This window comes from Serinus canaria, chromosome 3, assembly GCF_022539315.1.
Source record: "Serinus canaria isolate serCan28SL12 chromosome 3, serCan2020, whole genome shotgun sequence".
Classification (NCBI taxonomy): domain Eukaryota; kingdom Metazoa; phylum Chordata; class Aves; order Passeriformes; family Fringillidae; genus Serinus; species Serinus canaria.
The window spans coordinates 49,593,009-49,620,573 of record NC_066316.1 but is presented as its reverse complement, the minus strand read 5'-3'; the positions used below and the strand labels follow the sequence as shown (position 1 = coordinate 49,620,573).

Below are 27,565 nucleotides of genomic sequence, written 5' to 3'. Positions count from 1 at the left end.
TTTCTTGTGATGGGAGATTTGACTTGAAGTGGGCCCCTTTTAATTCCGGCAGTAGGCGTCTGGCTTATAGTGCTACATAACTACATGCTTATGTAATATAATTCGCTTATTTCAATGACTTTTCAGCAAACTGTAAATGTAGAAACATTACTTTATCTTTTGTCCTGTTTGGCTGGAATTTAATGGAACTGTTGCAAACCAGAAAAAGTCATTCTGCTTTAGTAATGAAGTCCATAAACACGTAAAGGACTAGGAGAGTTAATCGCCTCCAGTGCCTGGACTGAAGAGAGCTAGATGTAGAAGTTTCTGTCTGCTCCACATATACTCTGTACTGTTTGAGCTGACCAGTGATAAACCAGCTGCAATCTCAAAATCTTAGGTCTAGAGGGATCTGTGGATTTTCATACTTGTTTCTTTATCCCTGCTGCACTTTCTACACTCTTTCTATTTTTAGGAATTAATTGTTCTCCAGAAGCTTTAAAATAGTGAAAAAATCTCACATTGGGAACAGCATTAAAGAGTAGAAGCTGTGTAGTAGAAGAATGCAAATGGGGAACAGCGTAGGGAACAAAACTGAAACAGCCTTGGAGGGTGTAGCTTTTGCACAGATATTTTTTTTACCTGCTTTCACATGGTGGTAGGAGATAGCATTTGTAGGTGACCTGAACTCCTTCTCTCTTACCATTCTTGTCCTCTTTTGCTGTGTGCTTTCAGTGATCAAAGGTGACATTAGTAATAATAATAACAATGAATATGTGCACAGTATGTTATTTAAAAAATAGTGTATTAAAACAGCACAGTTTGAGTAAATAGGAAATAAAATTTCAGCAGTGAAAGTGCTTTCAAATAATGTGATAGTTAAGTGGTGACATTCAGGGTATGAAGTCCTCCTGGATTCATTGTAAAGGCCAGCTAAGTTACAAGAGTAATGAATGATGTCATTTCATGAGGATTTGGAAAATCAAACTTGTAACTGTGTTTGTTTGAAAAAAAACCAAAACATTAAACCTCTCAACTCCTGTAATGCATGTAAATTAACTGTGATTTACGAGGATAGACCTAGAGAATAACCTACCTGTACATCATTAAGGCTTCCTTTTTTAATGTCACATTTTTTGCTTCATATAACACAGTCTGAAGTCTTGGTGGTTTCTGATGTATGCTTGCTTCATGCCTTTCACTGGTTCTAAAAGGACTTGAAGGAGTATTAACTAAAATATCTTAGATGAAAATACTCATCATCCGCTCTAAATGTAGATTAGCCTACTAATAATCTCCTGCCAGCTTCAGTCAACTATGGCCCTTAAATGCTGAGACATAATTAGCAGTGCATATTTAGTGAGTAGGTGTCAGCTATGTATAATTGAACCATGCATGCACCAAATATTAAGAGTGAGCCTAGTCTAGCTTTTTTGATTGTATGGCTTAAATAACACTTGATTTCAGAAAAAAAATTAAAAATTGTTTCTTAAAAAACAAATGTCAAGTGGTTCCTGGAAACTGTTGTATAAGGGTCTGACAAAAAGAGAGACTTCAATATTTATCACATTTTCTTTTACTTAAAGAGGAAGGTAAAGAGAGGAAAATGTAGTTCAATTTCTTGCAAAACTTGATGAGTATGGATTAAATCAGCTGTCTTAAAGGCTCTTTTCCTTTGTAAAGAGGATAGCTAGACTTTGATTGCTTTTTGGTTTTCTTTTTTTTTTTTTTTTTTTTGGTCTCCAGTAATTTTAAGCTTGTGCAGGTGAATTACAGGTATCTCCTAAATTCTAAATATAATTTCTAAACAGGAATATTGTAAGAGTTGGGCAATTAAAGATATGCCAAAATGTATCTGAGACACTATTCTACAGTGCAATAGATAATCATGGTATTTTAAAAGTCTCTGAAGCTGTTGATATTTGTAATTAAATGGTATTTTCTCTAAATTTTAATGACTAGATCTGCATATCCTTTTGATTTTTCCTTAATTGCTCAGTTTCTTTTGGAAACAGCCATAAATGGGTGTAAAGTATTTAGAGTTTGTTTGGCTTAGGTAAGCACTCTTTTTTTTGGTAATTGAGATTAGAATGATTTTCTTCCTGAGCAGATCTTTACATAGTCACTTTGTATTACATAAGTGACTCAAGGACTAGCTGAACAGAGTGTTGGAGAAAAACAGAATAGGTAAAAGTATGGTAAAAGGAAAAAACCTCTCATGATTTCAGTAATCTGAATGAAGTCAGCTCTTCATGGGAGGGAGGTGCTGTAAGTCAAGGTAATTTCTTCACAAATGTTTTTAGAATCAGACAGGGATGTGTACAGTAGTTTGTTAGATGCAAAATATTGTGCATTCAGACTTAAATATGGTCTCAGAGGGACTGGTGATCACACAGTTACTGAGGAGGATATGGCTTTTCTAATCTGTGGAATCACTTGTTTTAGGTTGGTTCTCAAGATAAACAGCTTGACTGATGTGCTTTTTATATAAAACTCTCTTTCTAACTTTAATGTTGCCTTATAATGGGGAAATTCAAAATCATTAACTCCTTATGTTCAAGTTTCATCCATCAATGGCCCTTAGGATAGATAGCATTTCTACTAACACTGTTGTGTGAGTCTATTGAGATAAGTCTTCAGAACGGCAATGATCATCTAAAATACAGTTCATCAAATAAGAGATGATAAAATAGGTCTAATATCTTATCTTTATTTCTGGAATTCAACATTATTGCTTTCAAAATTCATGCAGGCTTGGGCTTGAGATTGGCATGTTTGCTTACTGGGCTTAGAAACATAGTGTGCAACTTTATTGGGAAGACTCTTGATATAAAAAATGACAAAAAGTTCAGGGAATGAGTACAGTCACTTGTGTGAAGGTGAACATTACTTCAAAGATGTTCTACACCTAAGTTGTTTCTGCAGATTGTACAGAACATTTGCAGAGTGTGTGTTTAGAAACATTTACAGGCACACAGAAAGGTAGTAAAGCAATACCAGGGCTCAACAGCATTCTTGTGGTTTCTTCCTCTAAATATGATAAATTCTAGGATGCTGTTTTTTCAGGTGGGATTTATGCCTTTATAGAAGTTTCTTGAAGTTTGTTATTGTGACACCCTAACCCAGACTTTCCTCTTAAACCCAACGAGGGTCATATTCTATTCAAGACTAATGTTCTCGATCCTAGAAGTTGCTGTAAATATTTTCTGTGGTAAAAAGCAGAATGTATCCTACTATATTAGCTGTTTGTAGGAGCAAAAAAAAAAAAAAAAAACACTAGCAGAGAGAGTAATCAGAAGTTTTGTTCTATTCCACATTATCTCTCAGGACAATTAGGTGTTTTTCATCACCTTTTTCTCTGTGCCTCCTGGTTAATACTTTTTAATTTCACTGACAGAGTTTTTTTAGACACTTGAAATACTGCACATACCTTCTGTGATTGTGCAGCACTTACATTCATATCTTATTTTACTTCTTTTAGACACCCTCCTCCCCTCCCCCGTCATTCCCCAGGTGCTGCTGTAACCCCACTACTGTTTCTATAGCATCATGACTGGAGAATCAAATGATAGTTCTTATTAATGTAGCAGGTGATGCATAATTCTTTCCATTTTCAGAGTCCAGGACAACTACTAAAAAAAAAAAAAATTTAGTTCCACTGTCAGTGGAAATCACATTGAAAAATTCTGTATTTCAGCAGCAATGATGCAAGTGATGAGTTAGAGCAAGAGATGCCAAGTAAGTTAATATTGGTGTGCAGACTTGAGCTGATGGCTGTCTTGAGAGTATGACTATAATCACATCAGGGATGCAAAATATTATGAGTACAGAATCTTTGTGTCAGAATGCAAAGCATATATTGTAATGTTTAGGTGGGATGGGTTGTAAAGCTCCTTTTGGTTCTGCATATTCAGTCCAGATTCTTTTAAAAACCAGCATTAGAAACACAAACCAAATGCATGGCATATCTTCTACACAGAAGAGTGTTTAATTCCAAAGCACCTGAATGTCATCTACAACCAAAAATATGAGTCTATAAAAAAATCCATAATCCTGATACAAAATTTGTGTGTTCATAGTGCTAATGGAGAACTTCTGAATTATGACAAAATTGTGGACCTTGAAACAACATATTCACAAATATTTCCATTGCTAGACCAGCTGTAAATTTTTATAACCAAATTCCAATATTGGTGCTGTATTGCACTACTCTCATCAGGCTGCTAGTCAATAGGTGACCGGAAAACTAATATTCCACTAGTTTCTGTCTGAAGCAGGAGGAGCACAGCAGATAGGTCTCGCAGCCCACATTCATGGAGTGGGTTGAAGTTCTCTTTCAGACTTTGTCACTGGCCTGTCACAGCAATTTGTAGCTCTGCTGTGCAAAAAGAACTTCCTCAGGCCTCTCCCACAGCTGAGAGGCTTATGCAGCATGTGCCAGGGGTGTGAATTAACAGCCATGTCTGTAACATAAATAACACTAAGGGTATGCTCCTGATGTGTTTATTTACTGAAGTATTGTCAGTGAGACAGCTGACTAGGGAGTCCACATGAAGGCTTTTGTTGGATTATTTAGAAGGTACTGGAAGTCACTAGAAGTTAGGCTTTTGAAATGGTACTTTCTCTTTTGCACTTAAATGCATCAGGGCTGACTCCAGAGCTAGTTTAGAAATACTTCATGGTATTTGAATTGGTGGGAGGAAAGCAGGTTATGAAATTATTAGGGCCCTAAAAATACAGTAAAGATGTAAAACTCGTGAGGCATCTGTATGAGCAGACATCATCTAAGTTTATTCCCCACTGGAGAAAATGCTGACTGGAACTAGATGAATGCTTTTTGAGTAATGCAGAAAAAAACTTGTGACTGATTTTTCTGCAGTTTGCATTTCTGTAGCTCTGAACAGGATGTGTCATAAAGAAATTACTCTTGAATTTGCTGCAGTCATGATAATAATTTGGCTTCTCTTTTTAGTAGCTTTCCAAAGTAAAGAAGCACAATACAAAAATCTGTAAATGTAGCAAGTGACAACAGCTGAAATAAGTTGTGTTAAAGCCTAAAGGTTCCAGTGAAAATTAGAAAAGACTTTGTATGCATGCTTTAGCACCATTGTCCTCAGTAAATTTCACCCTCTGGTTGTCTTAAATAAAATTAAGTTAAGCAAGGAAAAAATTCAGTTTTATGGCAGTTTTTCTTTTATCTCTGTATAGAACTGCTGATTTTTGAGTGTGTTCTGTGGTGCTGATAATTTAAAACTTGCTCCTCTGTTTCCTCAGTGCTTTTGGGACAGTCTGTATTTGGAATTGTATTTCCATGCATAGGTACCTGCAAATTTATTTGGAAGTTAAACCCAAAGGAATTATAAAACCTCAGTGGTTCTATAGTGACAGGGATTTTGTAAGTCTGTGTCTAATAAAATGGAAGTTATTGCTGGGATTCTCATCTTTTATGATGTGGGCTCCCTGCTTTAGATTGTCCCCAAACATCCACTGTCCACAGTAGTCTGCTCCCCCTTTTTCAGTCTGGCTTCCCTGGGGGTTGATACTCAGCAGCTCAGACACACTCAAAGTGCAGCGTTTGTTAGAACAAGATAAACATCTGTAGCAGTCAGCAAAGTCATCTCATACCACAGAATATGTGTGTGTGTGTGTGACAGATGACAGAAGAATCTGTTTTGACAATTGGGGGATTTTCTGGTAATTACTGATGGGTAGATTTCTGTAAGAAGTTTGTAATTGTGTTCCAAGAGAACATGAACCTCAGGCTGAGCTTGACATACAAGCACAGGCTGCTTTTTTGGTTTATATTGCTTTTTTCCTCTGAGACCAAATTTATGCCTAGAGTGATGCAGATATAATATTTCAGTTATGAAAAGCTGCTGATCAACTATTAACAAAGGCATGCCAGAGTTGAATTCTCTTTTAAATCATGTCTGCCTTTATTCAAAAACATTGGGATGAGTTTAGATGCAGCATAGGGCTTAAAGATTTCCCATAGTCTGAATCATTTGAAGCCAGTGGGAATCAGTGCTCTTTCAAATCCCACAAGAAGTGTATGTTTTGATTTAAGAGCTAGACACCCCTATAAAAATTTGGCTCTGCATTTCTCCCTTATTGTAATAAAGTAAATGAGTTGCTCTGGGACTTGCTTACTGATTGTGTCAGTGGGTGTCTCTTGCAGAGAGTGCACTCTGGGTGAGTAAGCAGCTGGTGCTTTCAGTGGTGAAGACAGTTTTTCAGTGATATCTCCACAGAAGAGTTATCTGCACTTCTTGCAGAATTTATCTGTTTTTCTTCCTCTTCACATAATAATTGTCTGATACAGTTTTAATGCTGGTTTCATTACAGTCTTTCTGGCTTATTAGGGACCTATAAACTGAGGCCTGCAGTCTCTGAACTGTGAAGATGCAGGTTAAACTTCTGGCAGAAGTCTATTCTGCAGTGTGCACAAGTCACCTGACTGTAACACAGGAAGCCCTGGATGTGACCAAGGAAGACCCAATGATGTACCAGAAGTCAATGAACAGTTGTAGCACTGTAGGAATTAAACTATGATGCTGAAGTGGGCCCCCTCCTGCTTGGGATAAATTTATTCAGTTATCTTGACACAGTAGCAAAGTACTTCATTTAACTGCACCATAGAGGCACACCCATAAGATTAAATGCTCCCACTTCCACTGCTCCACCTTCAATACGATTTTTCAGCTACACATACTTTTTAAAGCATGATAGTAATGGCTCTTTTCTATAGAAGAATGTATCTGAAGGGAACCACACTACATGTATGACATAATTGTGGTTTTTATTGGTTTATTACTGCCTTTCAGTACAATATCTCCGATAAGGTTTCTTGACCTTCCTCCAGGAACCTTATAGCTGATTTGAGTGAAAATGGATTTAATTTAACCTGAATGTATGCCTGCTGACTACTGGTTATGCTTTCAATAATGTAGCATGATAATGAAACCAAGTTTTTGGTTGTGTGCTGCATCCTGTCTTCACTCACTCCTTGCAACTCTTGCCATCAATGGAAGTGACCTGTGGCATCTGTGGAGAAGGGGAGAAGCCATTTGCCTCTTGAATGTAACCTTGTCTTCCAGATCAGAGTTGGAAATGAGAGGTTTTTGCTAGGCAGTTGGTGTGAAGAACCCCTCCAAATCTCCTTGGGGGTGGAATTTTGTCAGTCCTGAACATCCTCATCATTCCTGGGTCAAGTGCAATTGCCAAAGGCTCAGTGACACCATCCTGACCACTTTCACAAGAACTGATTGTTACTTGTGTAAATAAGCTGAAGTCCTGTGTATTTATGTTCTCTGTTTCCCTGAGATCAGTTTCAATTTTTGTTTTCTGCAGAACTGAACTTCACCGTTAGTTCATATGAAAATAAATATACTTCCTTTGATACTTGAAGTCCTTCAATACATAATTTCTTACAAGGGTTTTCAGTGACCCTGCAAATCATTCAAGTTGCTGTGCACAAACTATTTTCTTTTGCTTATTATGTTGAAACTTATTTTGGGAGGTAAAGTTTCCTGATGAACTCATTCAATATTTGTATATTATTTAAATTTCAAGACTGTGATGACTCCAATTTCCACAACTATTTTTATGATTGCATGTTAGTTAGAAGAGGAACAGAATTTCTTAGAGTTTTTTGTTGTTGTTGTTGTTTTTGGTTTGGGTTGGGTTTTCTTTTTTGTTTGGTTGGTTTTTTGGGTTTTGTTTTGGGTTTTTTTTATTGTTTGGGTTTGGTTGTTTTCTTTTTGTTTTCTTTTGTTTTGTTTTTTTTAATATACTGTGTTTGGTTGTTCTAGTTTCCTTTTTCGTTTTTCAGGGTTTTCATTATTTTGGGAATTTTCCTGATTTATTAGCCAGAAGTAACATCTCTGGGTATAGTGAATGTGGCACATATGAAGCATGGTGGACATTGCAGGGCAAACCAGAAAAAAAAGTAGCCCTTCTAAAATATCCTGTAGAGCCATATTATTACATTATACGACACTAATGGTATTAACTTTGAGGAAATGCTGGGGTCTTGCAGCAGTGTCCAATTCTGGTTTGTTCTTGAGGGATTATGATATTTCCCAACCCTACAGAGGGTGCAGAGTGAGCAGAGGTGTTTTTTTTTCCTTCTTCTACTTGCTGCCACAGGCCAAGGGCAGCATGTGGGTACCCTGACTTACCACAACCATAGAAGGCTTCCAGTAGTGAAGTCTGAACTTCCCATGACCGTGCTGAGTCCAGGTCTGTAGCTGGAGAGAAAATACTTCATCAGCCTCTCAGCATGAGGAAGGAAGCCCTTTGGCCTCAGATGGAGCTGGGAAGTCACAGTGGATGCTTGGTTCTGGACAAGCCTTTCAGGCTGGAGCCTATGTGGGCAGCACTGTCCAGAGCTGAGACTGTCATGCAGCCCAGCCCAGCTGTGCTAGCAGCTTTCTGCTGGACCAGTGTCAGGGTATATTGCAGAATGCTCTGTTTGTGGGAGAGAAGTGTCTCAGGCTGGATTTAGCAGCCACTTCAAGAGCTTGTATTGAAGATTTACTCAAATATGCTTATTTCATTGAGGCTTAATAACACCGGAAGTTTGTGGAGGTCATTAAGAGTTAAGTGGATTTAACATGGTTTAAGTACTTCAACACATTTGGGTGCATCTCACAATTCTGAGGTACATGGAGAAAGTCTTAAAAGTATGTGTTCTTAAAGCATTCCACAAATGAAACAAGAAAATGAGGCTTCTTGCCACTAATTCTGTTACCAGAAACCATGATCTCCCTTTTCCAGCTGATGCGAGAAGGCCAAAATGCAATAAGAGCACTGGGAGAATGGACTGAACTAAAGCAAGAGCTTTTGCAGCAAGCCCTGCCAAATGGGTGTGAACTGGAAAATTTCCAGTCCATTTTGTTGCTTAACTGCTTGCATTTTGGTCTCTGTTCTGCAGCATCCCAGAAGTGTCTCTGCATTGAGTGATCAGTGTATAATAGATATACATTTAAATTGTTATTATTGTACAAAAGTACAATAGATATAGACAACCTGATACTTATCTCTGTATCTTCCCTGTTCAAGTACTTTAATAGCAGCTTCAGTTGAAATATTTCCTGGTAGGCAAACCTTACCAAACCTTACTGAATTTCAGCTTATGCTGTGGCTGGTTGCAAACTGGCGGATACTTGTCTTCAATATTTAGTTCAGTTTGTAAGAAATTATATATTTCCTATCTGTTATGAATTGAAGATACTGATTCACACACACACACACCTGGGGTTGTTCAACATGGAGAAGACTTCAGGAAGACCTTATTGTTGCCCTTCAGTACCTCAAGGGGGCTTAAAAGAAGGAGGGAGTGGGGCTTTTTATGTGGGCAGATAGTGACAGGAAAAGGGGGAATGGTTTTAAACTGAAAGGTTAAAACTGGTTTTCAAACTGAAAGAGGGCAGGTTTAGAGTAATGTTAAGAAGAAATTCTTCACTCAGCAGGTGGCAAAGCTCTAGAAAAGATTGCCCAAAGGTTGGGGATGCCCCATCCCTGGAAGTGTTCAAGGCTGCTTTGGATGGGGCCCTGAGCAACCTGATTTGTGAGTGGCATCCCTGCCCAAGGCGACAGGGTTGGAATTAGGTGAACTTTGATGTCCCTTCCAACCCAAGCCATTCTATGATTCTGTGATTTAGAGCTACTGCCATAGTAATGTCAAGTACTGTCTCAGATTTCTTACACTGAAAGGCCTAGTTGACATGACGCATTTTCAAATAACCTTAATGCCAATAAATAAATACGAGCAAGATGACAGTTATTGCAATATGCATATCAATATTAGAAAAGATAATTACCCTCCTGCTAAGAGTATACTGCTGCCTCCCTCTAGCTGCAGTGCTAAGTAGGGTAAGACAATCATAAAACCAATTTTACTGTGCGCTTACTCTCCTTAAGTAGAGCTGCTGGAATAGTTGAGTATATTGTGTCCTTTGAGATGCAGTCCCACAGCAGCTTAAGTGGAGGAGAAACTGGACTAACACGCTTCTCCCCAGTGCTGCTTTCAGTGTTCAGAGAATGACATAATGAGGTAGGTCATGGAGCTGGCCTGATTGCCAGCTCACTCCTTTACTTCCTTCTGGTCAGCTTTCTGTTGAGTAAGTTCTGTGAGCTGAGCACGCATTCCAGAGGACAGCCCAAAAGCAGGACTGCAGCAACCTGTGTTGAGATTGTCTAAAGGTGTGGTTTTGTGTTATTCTTGGTCTTGTCTCCTTGTGGGTTGCCTCATATCCTTTCCTCTTCCGACCGGGGTGGCTAAGGAATGTATTTCATGCTGCTGTGCCAGCTGTTTGTGCTCTCAGTCTGATGTTTTTCAGATACTTTCAGTTTACAGGAAGGTTTGAAAACATTCTCTGAGTTTTGCTGTGCATGACAACAAAAATTTGAGGACTTATCATCTGAGTTCAAAGATTCTGCCACCTGAATTGAAATTTTGACTACATCTTTGCTAGCAAATGAGTATTTGTGGTGTGGTGTCTCACTCTTGAGGGGAGCACCTAAGATTCATAGGTGCTCATGGTTGAAAGGAATGACAAAAATCAGAGGGTCTGCAAAAGCTTACAAAGTTTCATTAGGTTATATACTTGACACGAAAATTGGTATTTTAGTCCATTGTCTCCCAGTATAAGCAACAGTAGTGAGTTTTGAATAAAGGGGCAGAGTGAAAAGGAAGAGAGAAAGATGGGTTGAAGAGGGTGAAAGAGCAAAAAAGGAAGAGAGATCAGCAGTCCTGGCTCCCGTGTTGATCCAGCTGATGGCGTGGCCAAGGTCCTGGGATGCACATGCACCTGGGCTTTGTGGGGGTACCTTTTTATGGATAAGTTTTCTCTGCCCTGGAGATAAGTTCCTCACTTTCTATGCAAATTACTTATCATGCTCAGTCCATTCTTTTAGACGTTTTTGGAAATGGGTCAGAGGGCTTTAGAGATCTTTGGTGGTCTTGATCGCCCTCTAGTCCATGCCCACTTCTTTACCTCTTTCAACCACTGTACTGTGTTGTGCTTATCTCCAGGAGCCTGAACAAGGACGCTTGTCCTGGAAAAGTGCTGCCCTACCTCTGTATGGTCCCCTTCTCCAGCCACATGCTGTTCTTTCTCACAACAGTCCTTGGCTGGCTCCACAGTAATCCGGCTATTGGAGTTTGGAGACATACACATTAATCCCCTTATCTTCTAGGCTTCTACACATGGATAGCAGAGTTTAGCGGCCTATGCTGTTAAGCTGTTATCACTTCTGGCATGCTCTAGGTCTGTGCCTGAGTAGAGCCTCAGTAGCACTCCCAGTGACCTGTCTGAAGGGAGCAACCTGAGGCTGGGAAAATTTAAGACTGATGTAAACCATTCCAAGCCACTTGGTCCTGATGCAGAAGTGGGACCTGGGGCATGCTTAATTGGTGAGCATTGCTATACTGGTTTCTTAGTTTAGGTGTAGCAAGTGTGCTTCTTTGAAGCTTTGGTTCAGAGCTGAGGAAGTGCAGTTGCAGTGCCATATCTATTTAGGAAGATGGGTTAAAGATACTGCATTTGTGAATGCACAATTTCAGTAGCTATCTTAGCTTCCAAATTCACAGTATTTCTTGAGGCCCCTAAAGTGAATGAAGGGCAGTCTTAGCTATTGCAAGTCTTAGGCCTCAGTGGTCACTCAGCAAATAACCTGCTAATACGCACTGTAGGTTGAATAAGAATCTTTCAGACCCACCATATAGAAGTAGATTGCAAGTATAGCATTTGTACATCTTTTCCAGCATAGATTATCAGTTTCTTTGTTTCTGTAGGAAATATACAAAGTGTCATGACTGAATATGATGTAAAAATTTCACTTTCCATTTTAATATATTTGATTTTTCAGTCAATCTCTAATGGATAACTCAGAGAGCACATCTCAGGGTTTTTTTTGATAAAATATATAATATTTTCAGTTATTAAGTTCTGCTTAAATGTAACTGCCCTGCAGTTATATTGAAAAACCTTCAGTGTGGCAAATGAAGAAGGTTAACTGAAAAAGAAACAAATTAAATTTCAGGAGCTTAATTTTTGGCTTATGCTGTTGTAAATTACTTGGTCTATGCTGGCAAAGTTGTTTCCTAGAGTTTGTGGTTTTGTGGTTTAATTTGCTGGCCTTTATACCCAGGTATTTTTGGAAAAATCTCTGTAAAAGAGTGGTTACTCTGCTAAAAATGAATGTGTGAGTAGGTGGTGGCTGTTGTCACCCTTTTTTCTCCAGTGTCTCAAGTGTTTCTTCATCCTAAATACTTCTTTTTCTCTTCTATGGAAGACAAAGAGCCTGAAGCATGAGAATTTAAATGTTTATATGATACAAGTGCAAACTGAACTAGGTTTCCTACCAGTTGTGTGGGTTATTTAGTTTGTGTAAAGCTGAATATCTATTTTGATGGAAATTATTCATATTTACATCTGTGTAGCTTTCCTGTTCACATCAATAATTGCTGTAGGAAAAAAATAATTCTGTTTTTAGCATAAATTACTGTTATCTTTACCATTTCAGTACTGCAGGTTGAGTGGAGGTTGAATCCTGTTTTGAATATTGCAGGGAGATCATGCATACTGAGTTGTTTTAGTTAATTGGTACTAGAACACTTGGAATACTAACTGAATTCCAGAAGTTACTTGGAATGAAAACATTTTTACTTGTACACAGAGTACAGAAAGAAATAGATTAGATTAGATTAAGCAAATCACCAGTTTCATATGCAAATGGTAACTCTTGCCACTTTGACTCAATTAACCTATGCCAGTCATCAAATTTTCTCTTGCTCCACTGATTTGGAATTGATGAATTCATAAAGTTCTTCTAGTATCATTTCCTTGGTTCAGTTGTGGGCTAGCTAGCATGAGGTTTTGCTCTCTACTGTGATTTGAAAACTGTAGGTAGTGGATTCATTTGTAGACTATTTTCTCAAGTAAAATGTTTGCCTATGTTTCTATTTTGTAGTCCTTGTTCTTATTCATAAGACGCAATGCAAGACACTTAAAATGTCCTTTGTAGTGCTACTTCTGCTTGAAAAGTGCTGCTGATACAATATTTTTTTTTCCTATACGTGGAGTTCAGCATTGTCCTAGCTTGGTGAATGTCCATATAGAAATACTTCAGAATTGAATTCAACTTTTACAATGCTCCAAGTGCTTTATCTTGAAGTCTTTTATCTTGCTTCTGCCAGCCCTGATGCTGGCTGTTCCCCTTGGTGGGTTATGTACTTACTTAAGGATTTCATCCATAGAGGCTAAAGCACTTTATGGAGGGATCAGATAGCCATCTCATCATTTTAAGGAGAATGAAACCAAAAGGATGGAGAGTAAATGACTTGCCTGAGGTTTGGCAGTAGAGTGTCACTAAAGGTGAGGCAAGAACTCAGCTTTCCTGAGTTTTTTATCTACTGGCTAGGTCAGATGCACTGCTGTTGTGATCACTGGTGATTTAGATATGACTCATTTCTGTTAAGAAGACAAGAACCTCCATGATAGTTAACATAAAATCTGAAATTTGAAACACTCTCACACAGTGGTTGGATATTAAATTGTACTGCAGTAATTCTTAATTAGTGCCGTAGCCATATAAAAGTCGGGTTTTATACTTGAATCATATGCAGAGATGGGCTGCCTTTGGAAGTAAAGTTTGATCATCTTGTATTAATAGAGTGACAAGCCACAATAATCCAAGGCTGTTCTTTTTGCTGTAAAACAGAATTGAATGAGAATGGAATCATAGCTATCACAGGCCACCTGGAGTTACCATTGACAAAGCCAAACGCTTATCAGATCTGTTTAATCTCGTTTTGCAACAATTAGCAGCAATCGTGTCAAGCGTTAAAGAATTTGACTCAGATGAGTCATATCCGTTTTCTGTTGGAGAATGCAATAGTGCTGTTACTTGTGAGGCTGGGCAGTCTGTGCTGCCTTAGAGGCAGATGGTGGTGGTGTGAGCAGTCATATTTCTGTATTAATTTGCAAATTAGTAGTTGCTTCTCAGGAATTTCGAGTGTGATTTTTCCAGTAACATAAATACCAAGTTACTACTTGTGCACACGTGTGGTTATTTTGGTAGAAAACTAGTGTGAGAGGGTTTGTCCTCCTTAATAAGAATTATTTGTGTATCACCTTGTTTCCCCTTTCTTTATTGATACTTTCACTGATACTCTGACAGTCTTGAAAGGAGAGGGATAGTTCTGTGATCTGTGTTCCAGTAAGCTAAAGCAAAAAGTCATAGCTCAAATTGTGAAATTAATTTCAAGCTTGGTCTATGCAGAAGGGAGATGAGCTTAAGCTAAATAAAGCAGGCTGGATGGATCTGTGTCTGTCTGAATTTTATCCTGGACTTGTGTAATTGCTGTCCTTGGGAGCTGGTGAGAGATGAAGTTTACGAAACGACAGCAGTTCTGCACTTACTGTAATCTTGTAACTTGTGTGTCTGCAACTGCAGACAAGGCTGCAACTTTGCTTCTTTCTGCTGGAGATAAACTCCTCGTCCTTGTTACTTTCTAACAGGGTCCTTTAAATTTTTATAAGTATTTGAAGCTTTTGTGTTACAGGGCAAGATTACCCAAATCTGTGCCATGGAGTGCTTTGCAAAGCAGGACAATGATTCCAGCTCTGTCTTTTGTTAATTGTTGCAATAGAAGAAAATTATCATGCCATGTGCTGTGTTAGTGACATATGTCTGGCTTGATGGAGGGTTGCTTTTTAAAATTTCTGAGTACTCCTATACTATACTCCTAAATTATAGTCTCATCTTTAAATTTAAGATTTTATTTTCTGTGTGAAGTTGTTACTTTTTTTGCAGTGTTTTTGGTGGAGCCCGGGGATCTTTCAAACTAGGTTTAATCAGGTGTGTTTTGTTTATGCTGTACTTCACCTGTGTTGACTGAAGTAAATTGATTTGTGTGGTTGAGTGCTGTGTGGGTTTTTTCCTGCTAAATTGCAAGGGAAGCTGCGTGTAAATGTTGTACTTGTGTCTTACAGATCACTGAGGTCTGACCAAGCCCTGTGAAGGTTGTTCTACCTGCTTTCAAATCATGTTTGCCTTGAGAAGCCTTAGTTATAGTGTTACGTGGGAAAAGCAGCTTAACTGTAATTCTACAGCTTGCTTTGTTGAAAGAAAGTGGTGGTAGTTTCTTTTTTTGTTTTGTTCTGTTTTATAAAGGAGGGGATGGAAATGGGTAAGGTATATGAGGTATGGAAGAGGATACTGATATGTCTGTATGTTTAATCAAGGATTTCTTTGAAATAGAACATAAATAAACCTTGTAAGGTACAGATGAATAGGAAAAGACATAATATTTTGAATTTAAACAACAAATATTTGGGACATTGCAAATAGACAATAAATAATAATAAATTCATTTCTGTGCTCATAAGGAAGGAACACGCATTGCTACCCAGAAATCTGTGAGCAAGTAAACAAGTGATAAACTAGTGCTTTTTCAGGTTTATTTTGGGAAATATTGGTCAGTGCAGTCAGTAGACCAATTTTGAAATCAAATGAATAGACAGAGACACAAAACAACTAAGTGCTGTAGGGTATGCTTGTTTTTTAATCTGTTAGGGTATGTAACAGAGGTTAGAGCTGTTATGAATGAATTACTGAAAACCTCATAAGAAAGAAAGAAAGGAAAAACTACAAGAGGTGTTTGGTTTATAAATGTGATGTGCTATGGCTTTACCACATGCATCATCAGATTTGAAAACTGGATTTGGGTCTTGGTGGAAGACACAGAAAAGGGAAAAAGTGGATTATCAGAATCATTCAATTGTTTCCATGCAGATGAGGACTAACTAGATAGGATCTTTTCAGAAGAAAAAGGGAAAAGGTGGTGTAATCTAAAATCAGGAATGGAAAGGAAAGATTTATTAATGAGTAATGACTAATTTTTAATTTTTGACTTTCTAACTCTTATCTGTAAGTATCTTCATATGTAAGAAGCTAAAAGAAGCACTTTTCCATACAAGGACATAGTTAAATAGTCTTCAAAAGGACTAACATTCCTGAGGGATAGGTTTTCTATACAGTGTCTACACATCAAATGACTTGGAGACTCTTCAGACTGTTGAGTTTCCAGATGTTTTAGAATGTACCATGTGGTTCTGCAGTTGTTTTTTCTTTTCCTTTTTGACAAGATTTGTGCACTTTTTAAGAGATAGTGGTGTTTTTTATCAGAAATTATGGCATTTGAAATTCCAAATCCTTCAGGCAGTTAGGTTTGTCAAAGCCTTTCTGTTCATGAGAAAACATTGGTCACAGCAGTGAAAATGCTACAAGGTAGAGATTTTTGTGGTGAGGGTGGTGAGAACCAGGAGTGGTGGCCATGATTTTTGATTATCATGAAATTTGGGGTCTAAAATTCTCAAGTGCTGTATTATTTATGAAAAATAGAGTGGTTTTTTTTTTTTTTTTTTTTTTTTTAGAATGGAAGTATTTCCATGACTAAATAAAGACATTTAATAAATGTGTTTGTTTACATGTCTTAGAAAAATCTTCAGAGGCTTAGGAAGATTCCCATTTTTTACAGGCATTCCAGATGCTGTTCATCATAATCCTAAAATGCTTGTATTTATTTTTCAGTCTGTACTTGCTGCTCATGAATCTTCTAAGTTTAAACTATTTTTGGTATCACTGGATTGGAAAACATTAACTCTCATTACTTGAAAATAATATTATAAGAAATATTCAATTATCTTTTTGTTAGAAACACTTCCAGAGTCTTTTCAGTGGCTTAATGGGTGTGGCTCTTGCCTTCTTGAGAAGGTCTACAGTCTCTCTTAGACATTTAGCTCCTCTTGGTGCAGGCCACATTTCTACTAGAACCTATGTAAAAATGAGCAAGCTTCTCAACAAGAAATTGACAGGATTAGCTAAAAAAAAGGAAGAGCTTTCAGATGGCATAAAGACATCCTAAGGAAAATCCCTTCTAGAGAATGTGTGCTGTTTATTAACAGAAATTTCAAAGTAATCTACATCAGGTGGCATTGCTAAGAAGATGAAGAAATGGAATGATACCCTTAGAAAGAAGAACTTTTGTTCAGATGAGTAAACAAGTTAAAAATGTGTAAAAAGGCATGTAAGCCTTAGTAAAGCAGTTTCCAAAAGAGTTTGAGCAATACTTGCTAAAGACTGCTATTTGTTTGGTGTATGCCTTCTGACTCTATTTGATGTCGGCAGCATTGTAGTGGGAGATTATATTGGTATTACATTTGGGTAAATGGGTAAAAAATATAAATAAAGAGCACATCATTTAGAGTCATAGGTGAAATCTGGCAGCAGGGAGGAGTTGAAGTGTGTTTTTTGTAGAAGGAAATCACACTCTTCTGATGAGCCTGTACTTAAGGGTAATCCATTTAAGACAGTATATTGAAATGTCAAAAAGCTTTTGATGGCATACTTTACCAAATACTCTTAAAGAGATAAAATATCTGGAGATGACATCCTTATAACCCTTAAGTGGAGTCTTAAAGGAAAGCAAAAGAAGATAAGTTTTGCAATGAAGCAAGGTTGCCTGTAGAAAAACAGGCTGTTAAAAGGATTATTCTGTACTTTCTTGTTTTGAATTGGGCTTTTCAGAAGTTTCATGGCTGATCTGAAAATTTCTTTCTGGTTCAGGCTTGTCAAAACTTTAGCGAATAGGCAGTAAAGAATTGCAGAAGGTTTTATGGTACCAGGGAAATGAGCAGTTAAAGGACAGCTGAAGTTCAGTGATAGTGGATGCAAAGTATAATACATGAAGAAAAGCAGCTCTAATTGTTCACATCAGTTGTTGATATTCAGCTTTAGATAGCTCAACATTTTACTGTAAATGTGTGTGGATTGTTCTAAAGAGCTCAGTCTTTACTTACATTCTTACCATCTCTGCCACATTGCCTGCTGGCTTCTGGCAGAGAAGAAGCACTGAGTTAAACAGAATTTTGATCTGATCCCTCCAGATGCTGCAATGAAACCCAGACTTTGTTTTTGAAGCTTGGAGGTGAATCTGCCTAGACGTTTTTGTCACAGTGAGCTAAGCAAAGAAACCAAATATATAACTGTGTCATAAGTGAAAAAAGTTAGATTTTAGGAAAAAAAACCAACAAACTGGAAGACTTCTTTGGTGGAGAAAACTTGAGGTCATTAAGTCAGAACAGGAAAGACAGAAATAAAAAGAACTTTTGATCAGGTTTTTCTCCTGCCCGTCCTATCCTTGAGGTGGATTTTTGTTTCTTTCCTTGGCTTTAATGTTCTCTGCATCTTTTGAGCTGTAGCAAACTCTACATTTCACACAGACTTTGGAAAACTTTCCACCACGCATGAGACCTGGCTGTTTGGTTTTCATAGGACTCTCCTTTCTTTCTGAAAGAAACTTTTCTGTTGGCACACCTGTGTTCTTACAAGTTCTTTCTTCTTGGGTAGGCTCAGTCACTTCTCCAGAGAATAAATAATCACTCTTTCATCTTCCATCTCAATGACACTTAACATGGGAACATAAACGAAAATAATCACACAAATACCATCACATCCTCTCTCTCTCTCTCTCTATCTCTCTCTCTATCTCTCTCTCTATCTCTATCTATCTAGGGGTTTGCCTGCTTAAGATCCTGTCCAGACCAAAGGAGTGTTTGGTCTTTTTTTGAAAAAAATTACAATGATGAAGATCTTCTGAACAAAACTTCTCAATGTAGAAGTACTGGTTTGCTACAGCCTGCCTTTTCATTGACAGCTTCTGCTGTTATGTCTGTGGATTGCTTAAATAGCATTTGGTACAGATCCTGACTCTAGCCCTGTAATGTACCCCAGGCTTCAGCTGAGCTTCAGTAGTTACCCCATTGCGATCTGAGTATTTTTTCTGATGTTAAGTTCAGAATTAGGGTAGTTTTTAGTATTTGGTGTTATTTGTACTAGGGAGCCTGTTTCACTAGGATTGATACAGATGCACTGAGTCTGAAGATGTTGAGGTTATTTTTGAATAAATGGCTCTTTGTTTGCTTGTCATCTTTAATTCTTGCCTGATCCTGAGTTCCTCCCACATGCATTAAGATGAGAGTGGGTTTTTTGAATTGTTGGGGGTTGGAATCATGTGATAACATTATAATCCTGTTTTGGGCCAGGAGAGAGTGGATTTTTTGGAACTCAAGCTTTCTTCTGTTTTCTTCTTCTTTATCAGAAAGCCTTTCTATATTGTTTCAGCTGTCTTCAGATCATTGACACAGTAATTAAGGTTTTGATGTGTAGTTTGATGTGTTAATTCCTACACAACCCTCTATTGTTTGTCATTGCTATCTTTCTGTCTAATTTTTTTTTCTAACAGCTGTTATAACTTTCTTTTTGTTACCAGTTCCTTGCCAGCTTCTGCTGTTTTATTTTGGTAATTGCCTTCAGCTTATCTCTCATCAGTTTTTGATTACAGAAGCAAGAGGTTCTTTTCCCTTCACATCTTTGAAGCATACAAAAAGGCCAGAGTTTCACTTGGAGGATCTTGGTCTTAAATACTGTTGTTGCAACAAGAAAAGTAACTTGTTTTTCTCTCTACCTTGCTTGGTTGGTTCTACTTGGTGAAGTATTACATTTGATTTTGTGAGAAGGATCTGAGCCAGTTAGCTACAAAAGTTGGCAGGAATCAATCTGCACAAGTGTTACTAAGGAGCACCTCGATGTATTGGGACAGGGTGCAAGATTTTTAATGCTCCTGTGTGACAGCAGATTACTGTGCCAATCAGTTAAACATTTGGGGGCACTCTCCAGGACATCTGGATTTGTAGATTATGAACTTTCCTGTGATTTGCAGTTTAAATTTATACAGGGACATCTTATATTTGCTCTTGCACATTGTCAGAACTACTTAAGTAGTTCTTCTCTATTATCTTAACTAGAAGGAAATCAACAATTATTAATTATTTAAAAGGAGGAAAGAATGCTTTTACATGATTAGCTAGGGTTTTTTTGTTTTTTTTTTTTTGGTTAATGAGGAGACTCCTAGAGACCTAAATTGAGTCACATACCCAATTTAGAGTCTGTCAGTATGGCTATAGATGCCTAATGTTATGAGGGAGACTGTGTACATGTTTTTTTTATTTCTTTTCCATTTTGTTCCTTAAGGAACTCTTCTTCCTGTGATGTTATATATGGGATTCTTAAGTAAGTGGTTGTTGCATCCACGTCTGTATGGAGGATTAAAATTTACCTACCCCCTGGAACAATATGTGACTCTCAAGCAGGACTAAGTAGGTATTCAGTTGCATCTTTGCAGATGTTGTGATGTCTGGTGCCTTCTTTATATAGGACCTAGTGATTGTGTGGGTGGAAAGTGAGATCATCTAACTGATCCAGGAGTCAGCTGATCCTGCACACTCACCCCACCCCTCAAAGCAAACAGAGAGACTGAGTTGTCTCGCTGGGTATTGACCACACGAGATCTGATACAAATGTGGAAGAGAGTCAGAACCACCCCCAACAGTAAAAGCTATTTATTGGGTTTATCTGAAGTGAAATCATACCTTTTTGCTTATAAGTCTAGGTGTAGGAGTTCACTTTGAAATTCAAGAGCAGCTCAACTCAGTTTAGCTATTCAAGGAACAGTGGGCTCTTAATACCAGCATGAGGGCAGAATGGTACTGTTGTATCCAAAGGTAACTTGGTGCTTTTTGGTATTAAGTGCTGTAATTATTTCTAGCTCAACTTTGTCTTATGCAGCATCTGGAATGGGACCACCCACCAGACAGCCAGGTTTGTGTTGTATCTTCTGGGAGTTTGTGCTCAGAAACTCCCTTTTGGGTAGGTTGCAGGACAGGCTCTGATCTATACTTCATTGATGGTGGATCTCTGCTTCCATTGCATAAAAATGAGACTGCTCAAGACAGGATTACTTCTTGAGGCGGTAAGATAAGATTCCTAAGTCATAGTGCATTTCACTAGGTAAGAACCAGCCTATGTCCATCACTTGTTTTTGTCTTAGTGCTCTTAAGCCTACTTTGTGCATAAATTCAAGCCTCTACAAATACCATGTCTTTCCTCTAGCATATGGCATGCTTAACTTGCCTGTGCTATCATCACCTGCTTTTCCTCAGACAACCCTCAGACACCCTTACAAAGTTTGGTTCTTTTTATTTTTTTTTTTTTTTTTTTTTGTTAGCCTCTCCCAACAGACTGGCTTGGCCAGACTGGTTTCCTGGGAGGCTGCCCATTCACCTGTGTTTGGGTATTCCCACCTCAGTGGATCCCATGAATTGTTTCCGGTCTTGGAGCCCTATGAGACACTCTTGACAGGAAATGTCTGGTTTCAGTGCTGTTGACAAGCCAGTGGCACTGTGGTTTCCACAGCTGAACCAGAAATACCAATCTGTACTGACGTGTTGGGATTGCCAAAGCAGGTTTCCTACCTCATGCAGGCAGTCTGGTAAACAGGAAAGTATCTATGCCAAGCACAGAGAGTCATAAAGTAGTTGAAGTAGATAAGGATATTTCTTGCTTGTTTCTGAAAGTTTGCCCAGTAGTAAGTGTCATCATATCATCATTCTAAGGGGGAATGAAGAGCTGCTACTGCAGTATGAAATAAATTCGGTATTCACACTTGCACTGAAATAAATTTTGCCCTCCTTTTTTTTCTTCAATATGTCTGTCAGAAAGATATCTCACTCCTTTAGCCATCAAGTGGAAAAGAACACAAAATCCTGGTCTCAGAAGCTGCCGTTATCATCTTTCCTTTTCCCCTGATTAATTGTGGGACAGTGAATGTAAGGCAATGGTCATGTGTTTAATACCAATTAATCAGAAGATAGTAACAAACATAAACATTCATTAGTTGTATAGCTGCTTTGTTTGCATTCACTGCTTTTCCTGGCAGCACTGTAGCGAGCAGGTAGTATCAAAAAGTAGGGTGTACGTGTAAGATATCTCAGAGCACTTGTTTAAGCATTCTTCTTTGCCCTGTTACATTTAAACCAATGAGTAGGAGATGAACTTTGGCCTCTGCATTTCATTTATCAATGTCTTGGTGACTAAAGGCATGGCTAATAGCCAAGAGCAAAGGGCTCTGTATCCACTAATGGGCACTTACCCTTTTTTCGCCATGTTAATGTGTATACTCTTGAGTTTTTACCATTTCTTAAGACAGGTTAATTAACAGAGATTTTACATGTAGGGTTGGCAGTCTTTGCACAGATAGCTTAAAGGGAATTAAGTGGATTTACATCACAGTTAGGAATGATTGGTAAGATTTGTTGTAATCTATGCCAAACTTCGCACAGATGTGTACTTTTCCTGTGCTTCTCAGGTAAAAAGGTAAGAAAACCTACTTAACTAGATTGCCTTCAATTCCAACTCACGAATCTGGTTTCCCAGAGTAATAAGAAGCCGGTTACTACTGCAGTGATACTTTTTTCCCTTGAATGTGTGATAGTGTGTTTCAAGCTTTTGTTGGTGTAGATGTTAGTTAGGCTAATAACAGGCTAAGGTTGTGATTGCGCAGTAGTTGGCGTGTCTGCAGCTCAGTGTGTGGTTACTCAGCTCATGTGTACACAGCAGCTTCATTAGAGGCCGTTTGGCTGCTGTCAGCAGGCAGACAGAGCTTGGGGTGATTTAGGACATTGACACTGAACTGCCTGCTGCTGGGTTTATGCTGGTTTTGCTGCCTAGGCTAGAGTGAATGAAGCTCTAGTCTTATGTTTGTGATGCACTTATCTATTTAGACATGCCAGCTGTTAAGGAGATGGGAAAGAAGGTTGTGATTAGATTTTATTGTTCATAAACTATCAGGAGACAATAATTACAATAATTTACTGCAAAACCTATTGTAAGACTTTGTAGCTGTAATGACAAAAATTACTAGAAAAGTTAAAGACTGTTATATACCTGTTTTCTTTCGTATCAGTGATCTGTCACCAGATTGACTTTCATGATATAGAATAAATTTCATCCCCTGCTTTGGTCTTGGGCACAAAATTAGCTTTCACATTCTTGCAGCCAGTGGGGTTGCAAAAGTTGCAGTTCTTGCACTTTTTTGTCTTTTCTTCCTGTTTTATGCAGTGTACTTCCATATCCACCCTACTGCCTGAACAGATTTCGTTTGCTGCAACATGGAAGGTGTGCAAGAGCATTTGAAGTGAATTGATGTCAGTGAACTGATGTTCCTGGTTTTCAGAGTGCTTCATCCTGAGGTCTCAGGTGTTGAGAGAGCTCTACTCTGATTCCTGTACTTAATCAGTCCTTTACTTGCCTTGAAACTCAAACCACAGATGTTTTGGTAAGGAGGTAGTTCCAGTGTAACTGTGGAGGTGATTACTGCACCTTTGTTAAAATAGCATTTTGCCACTTACAAAACTGTGTTCTCCAGTGAATAGAAAACTTATCTTCTATTGCATGAGAATGTTTGATTGATTTCATCTAGGGGAAATGAGAATGAGAACTTGATAAAGAGGATTATGGCAGTTTATGTGTTGATGACCAAACAGTTCTTTTGGGCTTAGCTAAATCCTGGTTCTTTGTAGATTTGTCTTGAAAACCATCAGTCTTGCTCATCTTTGCTAAACTTCTAATCATATTTTATGTAACTGAATATAGTGTTTGGCTGTTTTGTAGTGCACTTGACAGTACATTTCAGGTGCTTCATAGGAACCATTACCACTCCTGTTTCTATGGGGGGGGTTTTATCTTTTTTTTTTCCCCTCTCCCAAATCATTACGTAGTATTTGACTTCTGTGAAGTACATTGATCCCTCCTTTGCTCGGAGGAGTTTCTCTCCTGATGTGAAAGATGAGAGTCAGAAATAGGTTTGTCAGAAGAGCTAGTTTAGGAAATATATTTTTAATTTGGATAGACATCTGATCTCAAAAGTGCATATACCTTTTCTGCCTTGTTGGAGTTCAGGTAAGATTTGCATTGTTCCCCTTGGAAATTGCAATACCAGCCCTGAGGCCTAACCTGCACTTGAGAAATCTGATCTCTTTGTTGTGAGTGGCATCTTCATCTTAAAATACATAACTGCTACAATAAGCAGGAAAACTTCACAAAAGGATAGACCTGTTCTAGGGAAGCCACTGCTTTACCTATCAGATGAGATTATCCAGAAGGATTTCACAGAAGTCTTGACATATCTTTTCTTCTTTAGTTACATAAAAAATATAAGTATCACAGAAGAGTTTATGTCAGTATCTCAGTGTCAGTCATACAGATGTTTCTTTACTCATGGTCCTTCCCTCATCTGTGTAAGTAACTCAACGTTTTTGTATGGTTTGGCTATTTTATTTTGTTTTATTTTATTTTATTATTACTATGATAGGGATGGTACAGGACCCAAGAATGTTTCCTACAGTGTGTTCCTGTGTCAGACTTTGTTCAATGTATTTGGCCAGCTTGGCAGTAATATATATACACGCACATTTTTTTTTTTTTTTCTCTTTCCTTCTTCATGATCTTAGGAACTTGCAATTTTAACATAGGCTTTTTCAAGTGTTTTTTGTAATTTAGCTTTGATCAGGCTCCATCGAAAGTAATATTTCTCTTTTAATCTTAGTTTTGCAACTCTGGTGAGAGCACATTATCTTGCAAGATTGCAGAATTAAGTCATGGCATGTTGCGTAAGTTTTCCTCCTGCTTGGCACTAACAGATATGTACCACAGATTTAGAGTTGCTCAAGATTAGACTTCTATGTGAGTAAGAGCAGTTAAAAATATAACTCGTATTATGGCAAGTTTCGGATGAAAATAAACAGACTGTAATCTCATCCAAAATATAGCTGTGGTATTGTCATTCTTGTTTGGCTTTTGTGATGCTTCAGTTTCCTAAAATCAATGAAAGTGAGTATATGTGTAGTGTTAATAGTGCACTGCCTTTTTTGCTTCAATAAAATTTGATGGCAGCCATACTGCAAATATTTATGTGGAATTGGACAGAGGAAGATGCTTAGAGCACAAGTTATGAATCTTTTAGAAAACACAGTTTAATATTAGATTTTTAAGTGGGAAAAAAATTTTTATACCATATTATTCTCCTTTCTTTTAATTTTGTTTCTTGAAGAGGCTAGGCTTGTATAGGCAAATGTTCACTCTTTCCCCTGTGTGTATCTATCCTTCTTTCAGGATTTTAATCATTTATAAGCCTGTAGGCCAGTTACAGAAGCACATTACTGAAGAGTAGATATCTCAAAGGTATTCCTTTTCAACAAGTTAGAGGGACAGTTTCCCGAGTTCAAAGTGTGACCACAAGGCTTATCTTTTATTGAATATCTTCATTTCAGTTTTCATGATCTAAGTAAATAGGTGAAGTGAGAAGCTGTTTTTAGAGGTAGAATTTCTGATTAGATTAATTAGAGAAACTTGAGGGTACATAGGCTTTTTCTCTACAGAGCTTGTCTTGCTATCCATCTTTTCAGTAATGAAAGCTTACAAAGGAATGGGAAAGAGAGATACTGGAAACCAGGCTGCTTTTCTTGTTTTACTCTTTAGCAGAAGCTTATTTCTCTGGTTTGGGTTTAGTTTTTTCTTTTTTTTCCTGAAACCTAAGAAAAAAATTATTTGGGTGAAAAGACAGGTGTTTGTAGAAGAGGTGGAGATGAGTCAGTTTTCTTGCTTTGCTCTCTTGATTCCACTGGACTTATGCTATGGAAATAGGCTGCCTGATATAACAGGAATCTTACAAAGACTCAGCAGAAACAGTTAATTGCCTCTTGTTATACCTTGGCATTGGTGCAAATCTTGTAAAGAGAAACACATGGTTTAAGAGAAATTGTGGACTACATTCCTGGTTCTCTAAGCGTTCGTGTATGTGCTTGCATGCATTATTCACACAGGTAAAATTTGTTACAAACAGAATTCTCTGCAGTAAAATTTTTATTTATATGATGTTTCTTTGGCTTTATGTATTCACTCCCTCTTTGCTTCTCTGTATCTGTACCTTGTCTTTTTCTCATTCTATCATCTTTCTATATGAATCTAAATAGATCTGAATGGTAATTTATATGAATGTTACCTTTATATAAATGTTACCTTTCAGCTTGTTTTCGTCCAAGTTCTAGTACAAAATCTATACAGTATGTTATAGTAGGTTATAGATTACATGAATTTTTATTACAACTTGCAAAAAGTACATCTAATGTAATTTTTTCTTTTATTTTTTTCTAAGGTTATAATTCACCATGTATAGATTTACCAAGCAGATTTTATTCTTCAAGACAGCAATTAAATTTTTTTCCTTTTCTTGATTAGTGATTTATCCATTTTTACCATTTTAAGGTCTCATTTAAGAAAAAACATAGGAGTTATAGTGAAATAGAAAGAAACTAAACCACATCCTGCTGACTGTTTTCAAAATTCAAGCATAATAGCTAAAATGGGGAAATCCCTCTAGATCTCTTATTTCCTACTTGAAGCCAGGCCTTCATACCAAAATAAATTGTGTGAAGAAACATGACCTAGATGTATTTGACTGTCAGAAATGTGTGGCATTGACAATATTTTTTTTTTAATTTATTTCTGCAGATATTGCTGTGGTAGAGATGAGTGATGCCTTCCGTCAACCTTCCCTGTTCTACCATCTGGGAGTCAGGGAGAGCTTCAGCATGGCTAACAACATTATCCTCTACTGTGACACAAATGCAGAGTCTCTGCAGTCACTGAAGGTAGCTCTGGGTGGAAAAAGGGGTTTGGAGGGCAAGTTACAGCTAGCCTAACACTTGAAATAAGTTCTTTCTGTAAGAGATACACATGCCACTTGTGATTCAGAATAGAATAGCCAAAAAATGTTCTGAGGCCTGGCAAAGATGTGTACAATGCAATGCTGTAAAACTCAGTTTAGTTTTCTAAAGAGAAAGATTTAGATTGCTTGACTGCAGTCAGTTAAATACCTAGCTGTTAAATGGCTGTTTATGGAAACAGAAGTTTGCCAAATTTCAGATGAGAAACTGAATGCAAGACTTTGTCATTCAAGGGATACTGGTGTTTGTGGTAAACTGTTACAGTAATAACAATCCTGTGAGACTGGTAGTGTGTAGGCAGTAAAATAATCCTTAGGCTTTAGATTCTGTCTAAATTAGCAGTTTTCTGCCAAACCTTATGAGGCCTCCTGATACCCCCTGCTACATCTTGCTGAGTTACAGCTGTTTGCATCAGGTACCTGCAGGACTGCTGTGCTGGAGATTAGCAGCAGTGTAATAGAGTCAGTAAAAACAAAACTTGTGCCTCAGTGCACAGTTATAGTACTTTGGTTTAAGGCAAGAAGGTTTTTAAGATAATCTATGGGGCTGGGAATTTTGTCAGCGAAGGAGTTGGTACTTGCTTCCTACTGCAACTATCCTAAAGGTTTAGCAACTTCCATGGTGGTAAAGGACAGACAACTTGGATGGCAGTCTTTTCAATTACTTCCCCTCTCTCAGATGCATTGACTTTATTCAGGAGGTGTTTTATGTTCTTGTGCTTCCCTTCCAAGCTTTGCTGAGAAGAAGAATTTAGAGTGAGCAGCTTGGTGAGTCAGACTGCAGTCTGGGCACCAGCACCACTCAGGAAGAGTTTGCTTCCACTGCTTCTGGCAAATGCAGGCTATTGGGTTTTGATTCTGTCCCATTTTTTTCAGACTGGCCTTATATTTTGG

General features: G+C 37.9%; 1 protein-coding gene across 1 annotated transcript in view; it reads left to right on the top strand.

Annotated features, from left to right (window-relative positions):
• Positions 1 to 27,565, top strand: part of MAP3K5 (mitogen-activated protein kinase kinase kinase 5) — a 98,531-nt gene that overhangs the window by 2,070 nt on the left and 68,896 nt on the right. Inside the window, exon 2 of the mRNA XM_030235598.2 lies at positions 26,458 to 26,597. Coding sequence (XP_030091458.2) covers positions 26,458 to 26,597 — 140 coding nt within the window. The remainder of the gene's footprint in view (positions 1 to 26,457; positions 26,598 to 27,565) is intronic.